The sequence below is a fragment of the Panthera tigris genome, chromosome F3 (genome assembly GCF_018350195.1).
Source record: "Panthera tigris isolate Pti1 chromosome F3, P.tigris_Pti1_mat1.1, whole genome shotgun sequence".
NCBI lineage: Eukaryota > Metazoa > Chordata > Mammalia > Carnivora > Felidae > Panthera > Panthera tigris.
In genome coordinates this window covers 14,190,160-14,205,346 of record NC_056678.1, presented here as the reverse complement: position 1 = coordinate 14,205,346, position 15,187 = coordinate 14,190,160, and the positions used below count along the sequence as shown (strand labels likewise).

The 15,187-nt window shown below is 39.0% G+C and overlaps 1 protein-coding gene across 1 annotated transcript in view; it reads right to left on the bottom strand.

The window, feature by feature from the left end:
- Positions 1-218: 218 nt before the first annotated feature.
- Positions 219-15,187, bottom strand: part of PRRC2C (proline rich coiled-coil 2C) — a 94,930-nt gene continuing 79,961 nt past the window's right edge. Inside the window, 10 exon segments of the mRNA XM_042976750.1 lie at positions 219-2,188; positions 4,279-4,515; positions 5,418-5,544; positions 5,930-6,033; positions 6,676-6,894; positions 7,935-8,042; positions 8,263-8,494; positions 10,738-10,874; positions 11,240-11,352; positions 13,038-13,241. Of these exon segments, the coding sequence (XP_042832684.1) occupies positions 1,931-2,188; positions 4,279-4,515; positions 5,418-5,544; positions 5,930-6,033; positions 6,676-6,894; positions 7,935-8,042; positions 8,263-8,494; positions 10,738-10,874; positions 11,240-11,352; positions 13,038-13,241 (1,739 nt within the window). The 3' untranslated portion in view covers positions 219-1,930.

Below are 15,187 nucleotides of genomic sequence, written 5' to 3'. Positions count from 1 at the left end.
TTTTCAAAAGGAGTATGGCTACCCTGGGAACAGAGGCCACGGCTAATATCTTCCATGACAACATCTACTTTGACTGAATAAGCTTTATAGTTCTTAAGCCAAATCAAGTCTTTGGATGAGAATCTCTTCCTAGAGCGCAATGTACCCTTGATCACTATTTTTGGTACATGACAGACCTTCTTGCTCCAAATTTGGGGAATGGATCAGAAGTTCCAAGATTCATTATTTAGAGAATACTTTATTAGTTTCTGTAATCAAACCCATGTAGATAAGACCTTACACATTTAATACAGTGCGTTACCCCTGTACAAATGGAAAAAATTGTGTTTAACATTTCTAGACCAATATGGCTGTTAATTTCTGTACAATGCCAACCCAACACGGTACGACTGGGGTAGTTTTTCCAAAGTTGACAGCACAGCTAAGGTTTCCAAAAATTCAAATTATTTATATATATATATGTATATGTATGTATATATATATATATATTTATTTATTTATTTATATAAAAAGACCAATAGCAGTATGTTATGCATCAATAGCAGCAACAGCCTTTCCAGGTTCTGCGGTCATCTGCACAAGATTATAGACACATCCAGCACGCTCCATTAATAAAAAAGAAAAAAAAAAACAGGTAAAAAAACAAACCCCCAGAAAACAGCAAAGTTCTGTTACTGTTGTGGTACCTGGCACCATTTTTTTTTTTTTTTATTAGCTTCTCAATCATCATCTGGAAAGAAAACATTCTAGAATAACGTCATTAAAAACAGCTCTGAGAAAGCACGGTCACTGTTACGTATCATAAAGCAGGTACAAGGTATTTTACATTCACAGAGGTATGATACAGTACTGTCCTACATCTAGAATACTAGAGGATACAATTTAAAAAGGCATTATTTGAGACTTGATTCTACTTTTCCAGCAGAGGGCCCAAAGGGTGGTACAACACAGCTCTGGTAAAGAAATGCACCTTCTCAGACAGGATTTCCTGTCATTAAGGGCACGGTTCTAGGTATTCACTGCTCTTGATGAACATGAGCTAAAAAACCGTTAAAAAAAAAAAAAAAAAAACACACCAAAACCCAACAAACCCCATTGGATTCATACAAAGATGATGGAGTGGAGGCAAGCCAGACTCAATCTAACTAGTATTTTACCCAATCTGTCGTGTTTGAACGATAAGAACTCCGTGGGAGAAAGGAGACGCCAAGCAGCACTTCAAAGCTTCGGGCCACAACCAAAACAGCATCATTTCAAACAGAAGCGGTTAGCCAAACCCTGCCCTCTTGGGGACGTCCAAGGGTGTGGACGTCAACATTTCATCATCTACTCACTCATCCAGGAAGAAGGGGAGATCAGTTACTGTACTTTGATTGTGTTCAACTCAATCACAAGGTTACAAAAATAGCAAGCTGCCATAATAAAAAATAAGGCTCCTCTATCCAGCACCAGTTACCTTCAGTTCTTGACCACCAAGCCCACAAATGCTACAACCATACCCAAAGCACACAGGGAGCAAAGAGACCACACCTGACACATTGGCTGGAATCACTGTTGTTCGGCATCAGCTGTTCCTCTGCAGGGTTATTTTCCTCTACTTCTGGTGTTTCATCTAACCGTAAGGATTGCAGTTCTAAATTCTGTGCACTCACGGGATGCGTATGCATACCTGTACATAGATTCTGACCGAAGATGCACGGCCGTCAACCGAGTGTGCATCACATAGGAGGTGCGAGCCGGCAAAGCCTCACTTTACTGGTGCAGCAGCTGTGTGTCAGTGTAAATTGCTCCTGTGTCCCCTGTGCACCTGCAAGCTCTGGACAGGATAATGTCATAGACCATTTTACCCCTTTGGCTGCTGGCATTATCCGACTCAGTTCTCCCTCTTTCCCCGCTCCCCTCCCCCGGCCCCGGCAATAAACCACAGCCTTTAAGATTTTGTTTCTTCTGTTTTGATCGCCTGAGGCTTGATTGGTCCAGTTCTAACAGGTTTGGTGGCTATGGTGGGTGCAGGGGGTGGCTTTTCTTCTACTTTTTCCTGACAGACACCAGGTGGGTCGGCCAGTGTTTCAGGAGGTTTACTGGAATCACTGTCCACTTTCTGGGCTTTGCCTCCTATCTGTTTGCTCTGTTGTTGTTCAGAGAAGAACCGTTGCGTGGACTGAAGAACCTCTGCTCTCTGCTTTGCCTTAAAAAATAAGAAACAACAACTGAAAATGCTGCAGCGCCACCAAAGCCCATCCATCAGTCTCAGTTCACACTCTCGTACCGACCACAAATCAGTCTTCCCCTCGCTGGTCTGGCCCAAAACCAAAAGCACCTCAATGATCTTTCAGCTTTTAACTGATAGATTTCTTCCTATCTTTGCAATCATTCCATGTGATTTTTTTTTTTTTTTTTTTTTTTAAGCATTTGGAAACAGGACCACCTCCCACCACCTTTTCAAAGTTTGCCCTCTTATAAGATAAGAAGATAGAAATTGCTGTTGCTCTGTATCTTTTCCGGAACAAAACTTATTGATATCAAATTCTGTTTAGGGAAGCTGCTTGCAAATTTGAAAACATATATATGTAACACTTAAAACTTCTAGTTATCAATATGTGGTCTACAATAAAACGAAAAGGAAGCACTTATATTGTGGCATTACCAACACCTAGGACCAAATGTCTTGTGGCTGAGTCCTCTTCCCACAGCTCTCTTCTGCAGGGGAAGAGCGTCAGAAATTAGTAACTACAACTTCACTTGATCACTAAGTTCTGATAGCTCCTACCACATCCTGAGCTGGTAAAATAATCTCCTACTTTTAATGGCTACGTGCCCCGGAGAATATACTTACGTCAGTCACTCTGTAAATTATACCACTGTAATGTACACAAATAAAATTTAAGTTTCTGTATCTCTTGCATACAACAAAAAAAGCCCTTCGTGTTCTATAGGAAACCTGTACTATCCAAAGATCTAAAGCAATTCAAGAAATTTTTACCCCCCCCTCCCCGTTATAAGCTCTACTGTCATTTCCAACATGGGCATTATATGAAAATCAAGTGCCAAGGAGACAGAAGCACAAGTGGAAACCATGGCCAAATAGTTTCCAAAGATTTCTACACTTGTATTAAATATACAAGTATATTTAATAGTTATGAACAGATGGAAATCCCTAGGCACACAGCCGTAATACAAGTAGATAATATTTAACAAGAGTTTCACCGCAGAGTAGTCTTTAAATTTGATTACTCAGGATGAGAAATGAGGGATATTAATGCAGAAAGAAACCAGCCAGTCAACCAAATTTTCTAAGCGACTGATCATGAACATGTTTCTAATTCAGAGTAGAGCATTACTTTGGACACTGCCCTATTTGAAAGCAATAAACGTTTCTTTGTTCTAGTCTGACATGATAAACACACACACACACATAGTGACAAAATAGGCAGAATTACTAAGACCTCTAAAGTCAAGTCTAAGTAAATATAGAAATCAATGGACTCCGCTGGCTGTACAGGCAGACAGGTACAGTTTACGCTAGAAAAACTGTCCCCACACAGACTCCTAAAGGCACTCTTCTGCATCAGCAAACATCACGTTATCAGTGCCTTTTATCGTGAAGGATCCCAAAGTGCTTCTCCCAGTCCTTCATCTACAGCTGCACCATCTGCTGTGGGACGTGCCAACTCAGGTGGCGGGCAAAAAAACGGGCATGGAAACAGCTTGAGAAGAAAACTGTACATGGATGATTCATGAAGGAAGAAAAATCAAGATAGGTAAAAATCTCTTACCCACTCCAGAGTTTTCACATAACCATGATTTATATCTTAAGTTTGGGGAGGGGGAAAGGATAAAAAAGAAAACCAAACGGGGGGGGAGGGGGGAAGAAAATGGGGAAGCCTATAATAATCCGTATCACTTTTTTGCTCTTCCAAAAAATGGTAGCAGCTAAACTCAGATCTCCCTCAAATATGTATTTTTAAAGTAATTCATTTTGCCAGAGTTTAAAATGTCAACTTGTTTGCTAACTAAAGTTGCAAAAAAAAAAAAAAAAAAAAAAATAATAATAATAATAAAAAAATTAAAAAAAAAAAAAAAAACGAAAAAGTGGGGGGAATAGGGAGGGAAAAAAAGGAAAAAAAAAAAAAAAAACCAGGAGTGAATAAAAGCAGTTAGCTCGGTTAAGTCTGCTAAGACAATGAATGCCTGGGTATGTGGTTATGGTCCAGAGGCATCTTAAGACATGGTTCAGAGACAGATTCTTGCTCTGTTGGCTGTTAACACTGTACTAACCTTCATGTCTTGTTCAGCCTTCAACGCAGCCTGGGCCTGATTACCTCTGACTCCAGATAGTGATCCACAAGGACCCCTGGCTACATGTGGCAAACGAGCATGGCTCATGAGGCCTGTGGTCAGCGGAGGAGGCATCTGACTGGCCAGTGCCATTGGTGGCCTCTGAACAGGCGCTGGGAAGGTGTTAGTATGTGGGGCTCTTACCAATGGAGGGACCAGGTTAGGCTGAGAGAGAATCTGAGTGAAAAAAACAAAACATACAACATTGAACTGTTAAAAAAAAAAATTCTGCCAACTAGACCAAGGTTGGCTTATCTCAGAGTAAATCTGTGCCCATTCTGCCAGTGAAAGGAAGTGTATGGATTTGTGCCATTCTATTACAGGACCAAGAACAAACAGGCCATGCTTGGAGAATCTACAGAAAAATTAGGCAAAGCATGCTATGGCACTTCAGTGGACTCTAGCATTTCATTCAGCTACAAATTCTGAAGGGGAGATAGAAAAGCTATTAATTAGGATATTTTTTTAAAAAGATATAATTGCAGAAAAGGCACACACTTATACCAAACATAATCTGAAGATAAATAAAAACGATACCAATTCAACAAATAAAGTGTTTTTTCAGGAACAAATGCTAGTTTGTGAGAGTTACTATTAATTTTAGTCTTTCCATACGATCAGCAAAGGGAAGAGAAGCCAACGTTTTTACACATATATTAGAACATCTTTTGGAAATTTTACCTCAACTACACATAGTTATCTTAAAAAACAACAACAACACAACAACAAAAAATCTTTAAACCTAGAAAACTTTAAGCACTGGGACCCTTCTCTGAAAAGTCAACTTCTTCAAAAAAAGATAAAAGAAACAGGACTAAAATAAGTGATCAGAGCTGTGTGGGGAATCTTTTGACTACTTCTCTTGTCTGCTTTAGAACTCTACGGATACTACCTGTATCTAGCTAAAAATTGCAGAGAACACAGGTCACAAATTTACTGTTAAATAAGAAGCTGTTTCTCATTAAAAACTCTGTTTCTAAACTAGTTACAATATGGCAAGATTATGAAATCAGAGAATTAGCCAGATTAGCACTCATTTGCAAGGAAATAATACTCATTTCTCACTCGTATCTGCCCACCTGGGGTGCAAACTGTGTAGGAAATGGTTGTGTCATTCTCACAGTGGCAGGGGCTGACTGGAACTGCTTCTGATAGACAATGCTGTTCATTTTGCCGGACTGGCTGTTCGGACTTGTGGAAGTAGCCCTTGGAAAAAAGCCATCACTGGTCAGTACAGTAGTGCCAAATAAACAATGCTGTCAGACTTTTAGAGACGTTGCTCTTGGTAGATTCTTCCTGTGTGGTAGCTGATGAAAATTTACCACGGTGAGTTACCAAATATTATGGCAGTGGAGAGACACTGGAGGGGGCAGAGGTGAGAAAGAAAACTAGCTAGATATGCCCTGTATTTAAAAAAAAAAAAAACTTAAAAATACAGTATAGCAAACACATTCTTAAGAATTTAATAGCTTAACATCTCAGATACAACTATCGGAATGTCTTGTGCTTACCACAGACCTGGTGACATAGTAAGTAAGATCTAACAAACAAATCGTGCTTAAGTATCTGAAAATCCAAATGCCCATTTTACCGGAAGGGACTAGATGTTGGTGTGGTGCTTCTACCGCTGATCGGAGGTGTGCCTGGTTTTATATCAATGCCACTTCCAAAGGCTTTCAGTTCCATTTCAGACATCTGAAAAAAAAGCATACGATAAACTCAGCATTTCTGGAATCCCACAAGCTGAATGCTGTGTTTAGTGTTCTATATACGAAGACTTAATCCAGGAATGGTCAAAAACCTTTAGTACACAAATCCTATAATTAAGTTGCAAATACCATGGAATGATCCAGGCCAAATTTATGGATGGAAAGTCTTAAGAGATTGTGTAAACCCAATTCTTCCACAAAATTTGTGAATTGTTATTAGGCAAAAACCAGAGGAAGCCAAACACATTAAAAGTAAATAGATCTTTAAAAGTATATTGGGGTTTGAGGGGCACCTGTGTGGCTCAGTCGGTTAAGCATCCGACCTCAGCTCAGGTCACGATCTCAGTTTGTGGGATTGAGCCTCGTGTTGGGCTCTGCACTGACAGCACAGAGCCTGCTTGGGATTCTCTTTCCTTTTTCCTCTCCCCCTGCACCTCCCCTGCTCATGCTCTCTCCTGATCTCTCAAAATAAATAAATAAACGTTAAAAAAGTATCCTGGGGTTTGAGACTTCCTGGAAGGTGGTAAAAACCGATGCATTTTGTTTATTTTTATAAACTACACAGACGCATACATCTAAACACATGGCCTTAAATTCTTAAAGAAACTGTCGGTTTCTCTTCACTTACTTTTCCCGTGGTTGCGATCATGCTATGCTGTGTTCCAGCAGGGATTAGTCCTCTAAAAGGCTGGCTTACTTGTGCAGGACGACTCAGGCTCTGGGCCTGGGCTTGCGGGGTGGTATGCTGTAATGGGGGCTGAAGAGTCTGAGGCAGAGCAATTAAAGGCTGCCCCGTAGATCCAAAATTAGGCAACGAAAGCTGAGATGCTGGTAAAGGTACTGTAACCTAGGAAATAAGCAAACAGTAACTGCAGCAATTTACTTATACCTACTGTATGTACATCCCTACAACTACATATACAACCCTTCATAAACTTTTGAATAACATTTTAAACAGACTACGTCAATCTGTTAATGTGTCTCACATATAATCTTTTGCTTAGTGCTATCTCCGTTCTTTTATTAAAGGAGCAACACTAAGACAGATTAGTAGTACAGACGATATAACCAAAATAATTAGGACTATCTTTGAATTAATCCATGGCACATGTCTAACAACGACATAATACAATAAAATCATGGGGTATAACCTAAGAAAGCAGCGTTATTACCACTTCCCAAATAGACATTTCTATATTGTTTTCAGGTCTGGTCAAAATGACCTTTGACAATAAGAAACATAACCTTTCAGTTTTCATATAAACGGTATTTAATTTGAATGTCAATAAGGTAATAAATATATTTATGAATTTCTACCCTCCAAAGAGCCACCAAAATTAGTAATAAGAAAATGACTAATGGTCTGCCTCTCTCCTTCAGTCCTCTACGAACTTTCAAAGATTAGATTTGTGACACTGCTAAGAGACAGTACATGTCTGTCATTTACACTGTCATACTCTGCCACACTGTTCTAAGTATGACATTAACCAGGGTGATGTTCTTTAGAGCCTTCCTTCGCCTCTAGCATAAATGGTTAAAGCACCTCTCACGCTTTTATGTAACTGTATATCCTGAAAATGGTTTTCGAACTTTTATATTCATGGTATCCTTTGTTACAATAAATGAGTACATGGAAACTCTTTTAAAACAAACAGGCAAACAGCTGAACTGACTTTCATGTGGCCAAGGAAAGGGTGTTGTGGGACCGAGCAGGGTCTACTTCCAGTGACCCCATGGAATTCTAGGAAACCTCAGAGAAAAGTCTGACAACTATCGTACCATCTCCCCCATCCTGGTTCTATTTAAAAACTGCCAAGCAACAACAAAAGCAGTAAAAGTAATAAAATAATGAAGAAAATTGAGGAAATTTACCATGCCATAGTTTACCTGCTGGAGAGCACTTGGTGACTGGGCAGTGTTATAAAAATTTGTCTGACCAGGCGGTTGTACTTGTCCAGAATAAAGATTTGAAGCCTGGGTAAGATTTGCTCTAGCCTAGGAGAAATTTTGTAGGAAAACAGCAGTAAGATTGAAAATTTTCCAATTCAGACATCAAGTGTGTAACTTGAAAGCAATTTCTAAGAATTTTAGTATTAGGTAAAAAGAGCTTTCCCCTGCCATTAAGTCTTTTAACCTTTTTTCTTTAAAAACAGTTTATTTAAGTAACCTGTTGCACAGGAATACAATGACAATGTAGGATCCTAGTTCATCTTACCTGGAGAAGATGTGTATCAATCAGCTGGGAACCTCCTAGTCCTGATGCCTGACCCAGCTGATGTTCATACAAGATAGGAATAGGTTGCGTATTTGAGGTCTGTTGAAAGGCAAGACCTGATTGTGCCTTTGCAAGTTCCTGGTGTTGCACAGCTGGAAAGTTATGGATGGCAGTACCAGAAAGGACCACAGATGGTTGTGACAGACTGCTTTGCATAAAGGCTGGCTGAGACCTACATAGGTATTGAAGAGAAAAGACTTGTGTTAGCGAGTGAATTCTATTTTGGAATCTGGGGGTCTTAAGAATGGGTATCCCAAATGACCAAGCACTCTCATTAGCACAATTAAGAAAAGAGAGAATGCAGATTGTGCCTAAGGCACTTGTGTCATGATTTAGAGCCCTGAACACAACAAAGTTCTAGGAAAAGGCTTGCTCTTCCTGAGAAACTAGTAAGATTTTTCTCCTCTTGAACAATGAGAATGATTCTCTTGTCATGTGTTCAATAGCAAGCTCATAACCAGATCTGGTTTTCTCTTTGGTATGGACATCCTTTTCAGATTGATAGCACTAATAGCTGACTTTTATTATTTATATTTCACTACTTCCTCTTATGTATATATTTCTTATAAAAGATCTCAACACTTCTATGGGATGAAGCAGAGTAGTTGTTCAGGATTACCCACAAAGTTTTGGTTTATTTTTATTGCGGTATAGTGGTCATATAACATTGTATTAGTTTCAGGTGTATTACATTATGATTCAGTATCTGGATTATGAAATGATCACCACAACAAGTCTATTTAACATCTGTCACCATACATGCACATAGTTACAAAAACACTTCTTTCTTCTGACGAGAACTTTTAAGATCTACTGTCTCAGCAGCTTTAGTGTTTAATGTTTGAGAGAGCATGTGTGTGCATGAGCAGGGGAAGGGCAAGAGAGACAGGGAAGGAGAATCCCAAGCAGGCTCCGCGCTCAGCGCAGAGCCCAACTAGGGGCTTGATCCCATAAACCGTGAGATCAAGACCTGAGCTGACATCAAGAGTCGGGCGCTTAACCGACTGAGCCACTCAGGCACCCCTCTCAGCAACTTTAAAATGCCCAACACAGTATTATGGCCAAAGGCTGCAAACTGCTACTTGTAAAGTAAGTCATGGCAGGAGAGGGGTGTGTCTGGGCGGCTCAGTCAGACATCCCATTTTGGTTCAGGTCATGATCTTGTGGTTTCTGAGTTCGAGTCCTGCACTGGACTCTGTGTTGATGGTTCAGGGCCTGGAGCCTGCTTCCAATTTTGTGTAACTATAGTTAATAATACTGTATTGTATATTCGAATGGTTAAAAAAAAAAATACAATGCTGAAATCTAACTTCAGACTACCCTCTTACCTCTGGGATAGGGGCCTTCAAGCTGTATTTTTAAAAATGCTAAGATAAAAAGTAACTAGATCAAAGTAGTGGGTTAAAGACAATATTACCCATAAATAATATTACGCTTTGTTAAAGCTGACATATGTGGCAGAAACAAAAGCCATTAAGCAGGAATGCTAGCCTGGAGTCACGACCAATCTTTAGAAGGTCTATGTTTCAAATACAAAATGGGAAAACATAAGCATACTGTTATAAACTGCCCTGTCATGGCAGAAGTTAATTCAGGGATTCCATATTAATAAACATTATGCTGATTAGGTTGAGAGCAAGAAGTAGCAGAATGATGTAGGAATACAAACAGCTGCTTTCAAAGGCTAACCTGTGCCTTCTAATATGGCTGTCATTAGCCACAATCACATACACAGCATACATCATATTTCTATTGAACAGTCCTGGTCTTAAGAAGTACATCTTCCAAGACAGTCGTTAAGACGGGGATCAAGACACAGACCGTCAGTGCACAGCTACTCCAACTCCCACGGCTAAGGACGACATCGCTCATCACCGAACTCTTTTTTGCACAGCTGGAAAGTAGCCGCAAACTTTTCAACAATGTTTCGAGCAACTCATACCAATCAAAAGATTTCCTTGATCAAAAAAACAGTTTCTTCTATATTTGTCACCATTCTCACCACCGCTTCTGTTCTTTGACACTCTGCTCTTCTCTTTAATCACACCCCATCCTAAACCCTGACCCCTTACATACTCCTGTCACCTGCCAGGTCTCGGCTCACACCCCACAGCAGGCGTAGATTTCTAGTTGTTGCAGCAAGATGGAAGGGAGCCTTTTTAGGTCCGTTAGCAGCTATTTTCTGTGATTTCTAATTGTTCTGGGATTGTTGTTATCCTCATCTTCAAGAAGGTTTGAGGTCTCATTTTGTTAGGTAAAGTCTTGACTGAAATTACCAGAGGCTGAGTCTCATGACATATAATCATTTAACGTACTTTGATAACAGGGTCATCCTAGCTTGGGCGGGGGGAGAAGGGGGGAGGAAGGAGCAGTAGGGATATGGCAAGAAGGCCCAGCGGTCACAAAAGCAGGTACCTGTACGGCTGAAGTGAGGAAGTGAACAGCTCCTGAGTCTGGGAAACGGCAGGTCCAGCACCGAGACCCAGCTGGGCCTGATGCTGCCCTTGCAGTGGCGCGTAAATAGGGATCGGAATCTGCTGAACTGAGGCTGGCTGCAATGCAATAAAAAACAATACGTGAGCACCATATACACAAATCACAACACTTGGGAAAATAAAAATTTGAGATATGAAAAGAATAAAAGAACAATGCCATGCATATCAGCTCCCTTTTCAAAGGGAACCAAATGTAAACATCTAAATTTTCCTTTCAATACATTACTTTTTCTACACTGCTAATCACTAAGGTTTGGCAAATTTGGGAAAAGTGTGAAAATTTGGCCAGTACGTATCAAAGTAATCGTGGATTGTCCCATGTTGTCAACAGAAGATTTTAACTTCAAAGAGGCTGTTATTTGTAGCCCAAGGTAACCATTACACCATTAGCATGCCAAGAAACAAACGTCTGTGGTATTTACCTGAGAAAGACCTGGCTGGAAGCCTTGTTGCTGAGCCAAGGATGGTGGGGCCAAGCGTGCATGTTGGGTGTTGAATAAATGACTCGTGTCCATATAGAAAGCAGGGATTTGAGCTACAGACCATCAGGAAAAACAAGCAGCAGTCAGTGTCTGAACTTCAGAATTTTCCAAATAGTAACTAAAAACCAAATCTTGAAGCAGATTTCAAATTAAATGAGCCTTCTGAAAATTACTACAGCCAAGGAAAAACTAGATATGTGGAAAGATGCAAAACTTCTGGCAGACAGGTATATGCAAATTAAAACAACAAAACTCTAGTACGGTTGACCCTTGAAAAACATGGGTTTGAACCATGCAGATTTTTTTCGAATAATTCCATATAGTACTGTAAATGCATTTTTCCTCTCCGTACAATTTTCTTAGTAACGCTTTTTCTCTAGTTTACTTTATTGTAAGAATACAGCATATAATACATATGACATACAAAAATATGTGTTAATCAACTGTTTATCAGTAAGGTTTCTGATCAATAGTAGGCTATTTGTAGTTACATGTGGGGGGGGAGGGGCTAAAACTTGTATGTGGATTTCTGACTGTGTAGGGCGTCAGCATCCCAACCCTTGCATCGTTCAAGGGGTCAACTGTACCTGTGATGATACAGGAAAACAGATATTCATATACTGCCAATGGGGTATAAACTAGTAAAATTTGACCTGATCTACTAACAGTGAAAATGAACCTACCTGCTTACTGGCAAACCTACTCTAATTTTATATCTAATTAAGGAATTTAATAGTTCAAAGAAAGTGATGTTTAATAACTGAAAGAATTTGGTATAGATTCTTAACAAATTTCTATATATTATATAAACTATTTTGTGATTTGCTGTTTTTATATAATAGTATGTTTTGGAGAAGTTCCCATATTGTTTTTAATTTGTCATCATTATAAACAATATTGCAATGAATAAAAACTCTCATACATGTATCTCTTATTAATAGAGAAATTTATTTATATAAGATTCGTAAGTGTGAAAACTCTCACTACAGTTAAGTACATACACATAGAATATTCTGAGATACTTTTCTAAAAGAATTAGGTTCAATTTATACACTCACCAGCAATGAATTAAGAAACTATTAATAATACCTGTGACCTTTAAAGAAATCAATCTTTATACCTTCCACATAGAAAATGCCTTTCTTTGAATAGAAAGAGAAGAAATAGACTGTGTTCATTTATTTTTTTCTTCTTTGCTAATCTTAGTTTACTCTTCCCCAGAAATTTCATTATCAATTTGTCAAGTTTCAGATAACAAACTTTTATAACTTGACTGGAATAACATCTAATGCAGAAGTTATTTTGCCAATTATTAGACACTAATTTGTCTAATAGATTTGTAACATATGTATAAGGAACTGCTAAGAGTCCCAGAATACTTACCAAGGAGAGATAACATTAAATTCAACGAGGAAACAAATTTGCAAAGCAGATCAAAAAAATATTTAAACTTGAGGGCTGCCTCGGTGGCTCAGCTGGCTAAGAGTTCGACTCCTGATTTCAGCTCAGGTCATGATCTCGTGTTTTGTGAGACTGAGCTCTGTGTCGGGCACTGACAGCGTGGAGCCTGCCTGGGATTCTGTCTCTCCCTCCCTTTCTGCCCCTCCCCACCCTGCTGACGTTCTCTCAAAATAAATAAAGCTCAAAAAATTTTTTTTAATTTGAAAAAGAGAAAATATAAGCATTTTAAAAACTCTTCATTTTCTAAATTCCCTATACCCAAGCCCAAAAATCTTACCTGCTGCAGACTGAGACACATAGACTTGTGGACTCTGTTGTTGCTGGGCAATAAGGGAAGGCATACAGCTTAACTGTGAAAAATGACTTGCAGAAGGTAGGCTGCTTGTCTGTAACTGCTGGGGTTTCACTTTACAAATATTAGGAGGGTCTGATGTGGTTGTAGATTTTGTGCTCAAAGAAGAGGTAGTGTATGTACCAGCTCCTATACATGGGAGAGGGGGGAAAGTAGCATATTTTCAAGTGTCACTGTTGTTCACTGTAAAATAACTCAAGCACCAGCTGGAAACTGGCAAATTCATGTTTATGTTCCCCACGTACTTAAGTAACAATCACCAAATGTAAACAAGACTATAAAATTTGGGGAAATATATACAATAAAAAAATACAAAGAGAAGACAATTTCAAAATAGTACTCATAAAATAAGGTGGCCAAGGGCCTACAGGGTTGTTACAGTTTGGTCTCCAACTAATAGTGTTTAATCATCATAAAGAAAAGGAAGGTCAAGAGCTTCATTCATTTATGGCTAGGCTAAATGTAACAAGACAGAAGGATGAAATGCTGCACCTTATGAATAATTAAGGATGTAAATGCATCTCAAGAGATCACAACTGCTCCTAAAAAGTCACGTAAACAAAGGTTAGAGTTTTTCTTCTTTCCAGCAAAATACCTTAAGGGTAATCTTAAGAGCCGCATTCATTTATGAATATTTACAAACATCTACTAAGGTCAAGCATAGACATTAAGAATATAGAAGAACAAAGTGCTGCACCTTAAAAATCATTAATGTAAAAGGAGCCTTTAGAGATCACAAGTGCTCTTAAAAGCCATATAAACTTAAGGTTATAGTCAGTCCCCTCCCTCCTGGTATATATACCAGCAAAATACAGGTATGTGATGATACGTTAAAAACAAAGACAAATTATTAGTAAATAAGTAGAGTTATAAAACTTAAGATCTTGAAGGATCAATTAGTTCTGCAGATCAGTGAGCTTTAATGACTGTAACACTGGAGGAATGACAATACTGGCATTTGATTAAAAAGTGAGATGTAATCATCATTCTTTTCAGACTTCAAAAGATGTTCTAAGAGAGGACCAAGATCAAGGTACGTTTGTTCTTCCTTCCACTTGAGTTTCTAGCAGTAGATAATTGGGCAGGAAGTATAAAAATTTATCTTAATCGAGGAGAGTGTGGGGGAACCAGACCTGGAGGAAAGAAGTACACTTGACCCTTGAACAATACAGGTTTGAACAGTGTGGGGCGGTCCCTCCACTTACACATAGACTTCCCCCCGCCCGCCCCGCAATTAAATACAGTACGGTACTGTAAATGTATTTTCTCTTATGATTTTTTTTTTAGTAACATTCTCTTTTCTCTTACTTTATTGCCAAGAATACAGTATATAACACATGTAACAAAGTATGTATTAATCGGCTACTTATGGTATCAGTAAGGTTTCTGGTCAATAGTAGGCTATTAGTAGTTCATTTGGGTGGGGAGGGGAGGAGTCAAAAGTTATACCTAGGGAAAAGGTTATCCTGGGGTTTTGTTTTGTCTGTTTTTGTTTGTTTTTTGACTACGTGGGGGAGGGGAGGGTCAATGCCCCTAGCCCCTGCGTTGTTCAAGCTGGGTCCAAAGAAAGATGTAGGAACCTTCCCAGTCCCTTTATTTCCTAATCTCCCCACCACACTCCCCTCCTGGTTGCTTTACAGTCCCAACTCCTATCCACCCAAATGACTGGGTACAATGCTAAGTATAATGAAGATGTCTTACAAATTCATGGTAGGGAATGCTTGAAAGGGTCTTAAAGAGGGAAGAGAAATAGAATACTCTATGATTTGAATCTCTATGCTTGTCTTGATACATACTTTTGATTCATACTTTTGATAACACCAAAATAACTGTAGTATATTCTAAAGACCAATTCTTTTGGTATAGAATGCCAGAATATTGAATGGCAGTAGTGCAATCACTAAATGAGAACCAAAGAAAGTAAATTATGTGCTGGATTATTTTATATCTTTTGGAAAGCAGCTTCTGTTGCTTTGGAAAACATTACAGAATAGTGGGAAAGCTTGAAATGAAATTTGTTTTCAATATAAGAAACGTGGTTATACATATGGTAAAAGGGTGTACTTTCCTAGAGT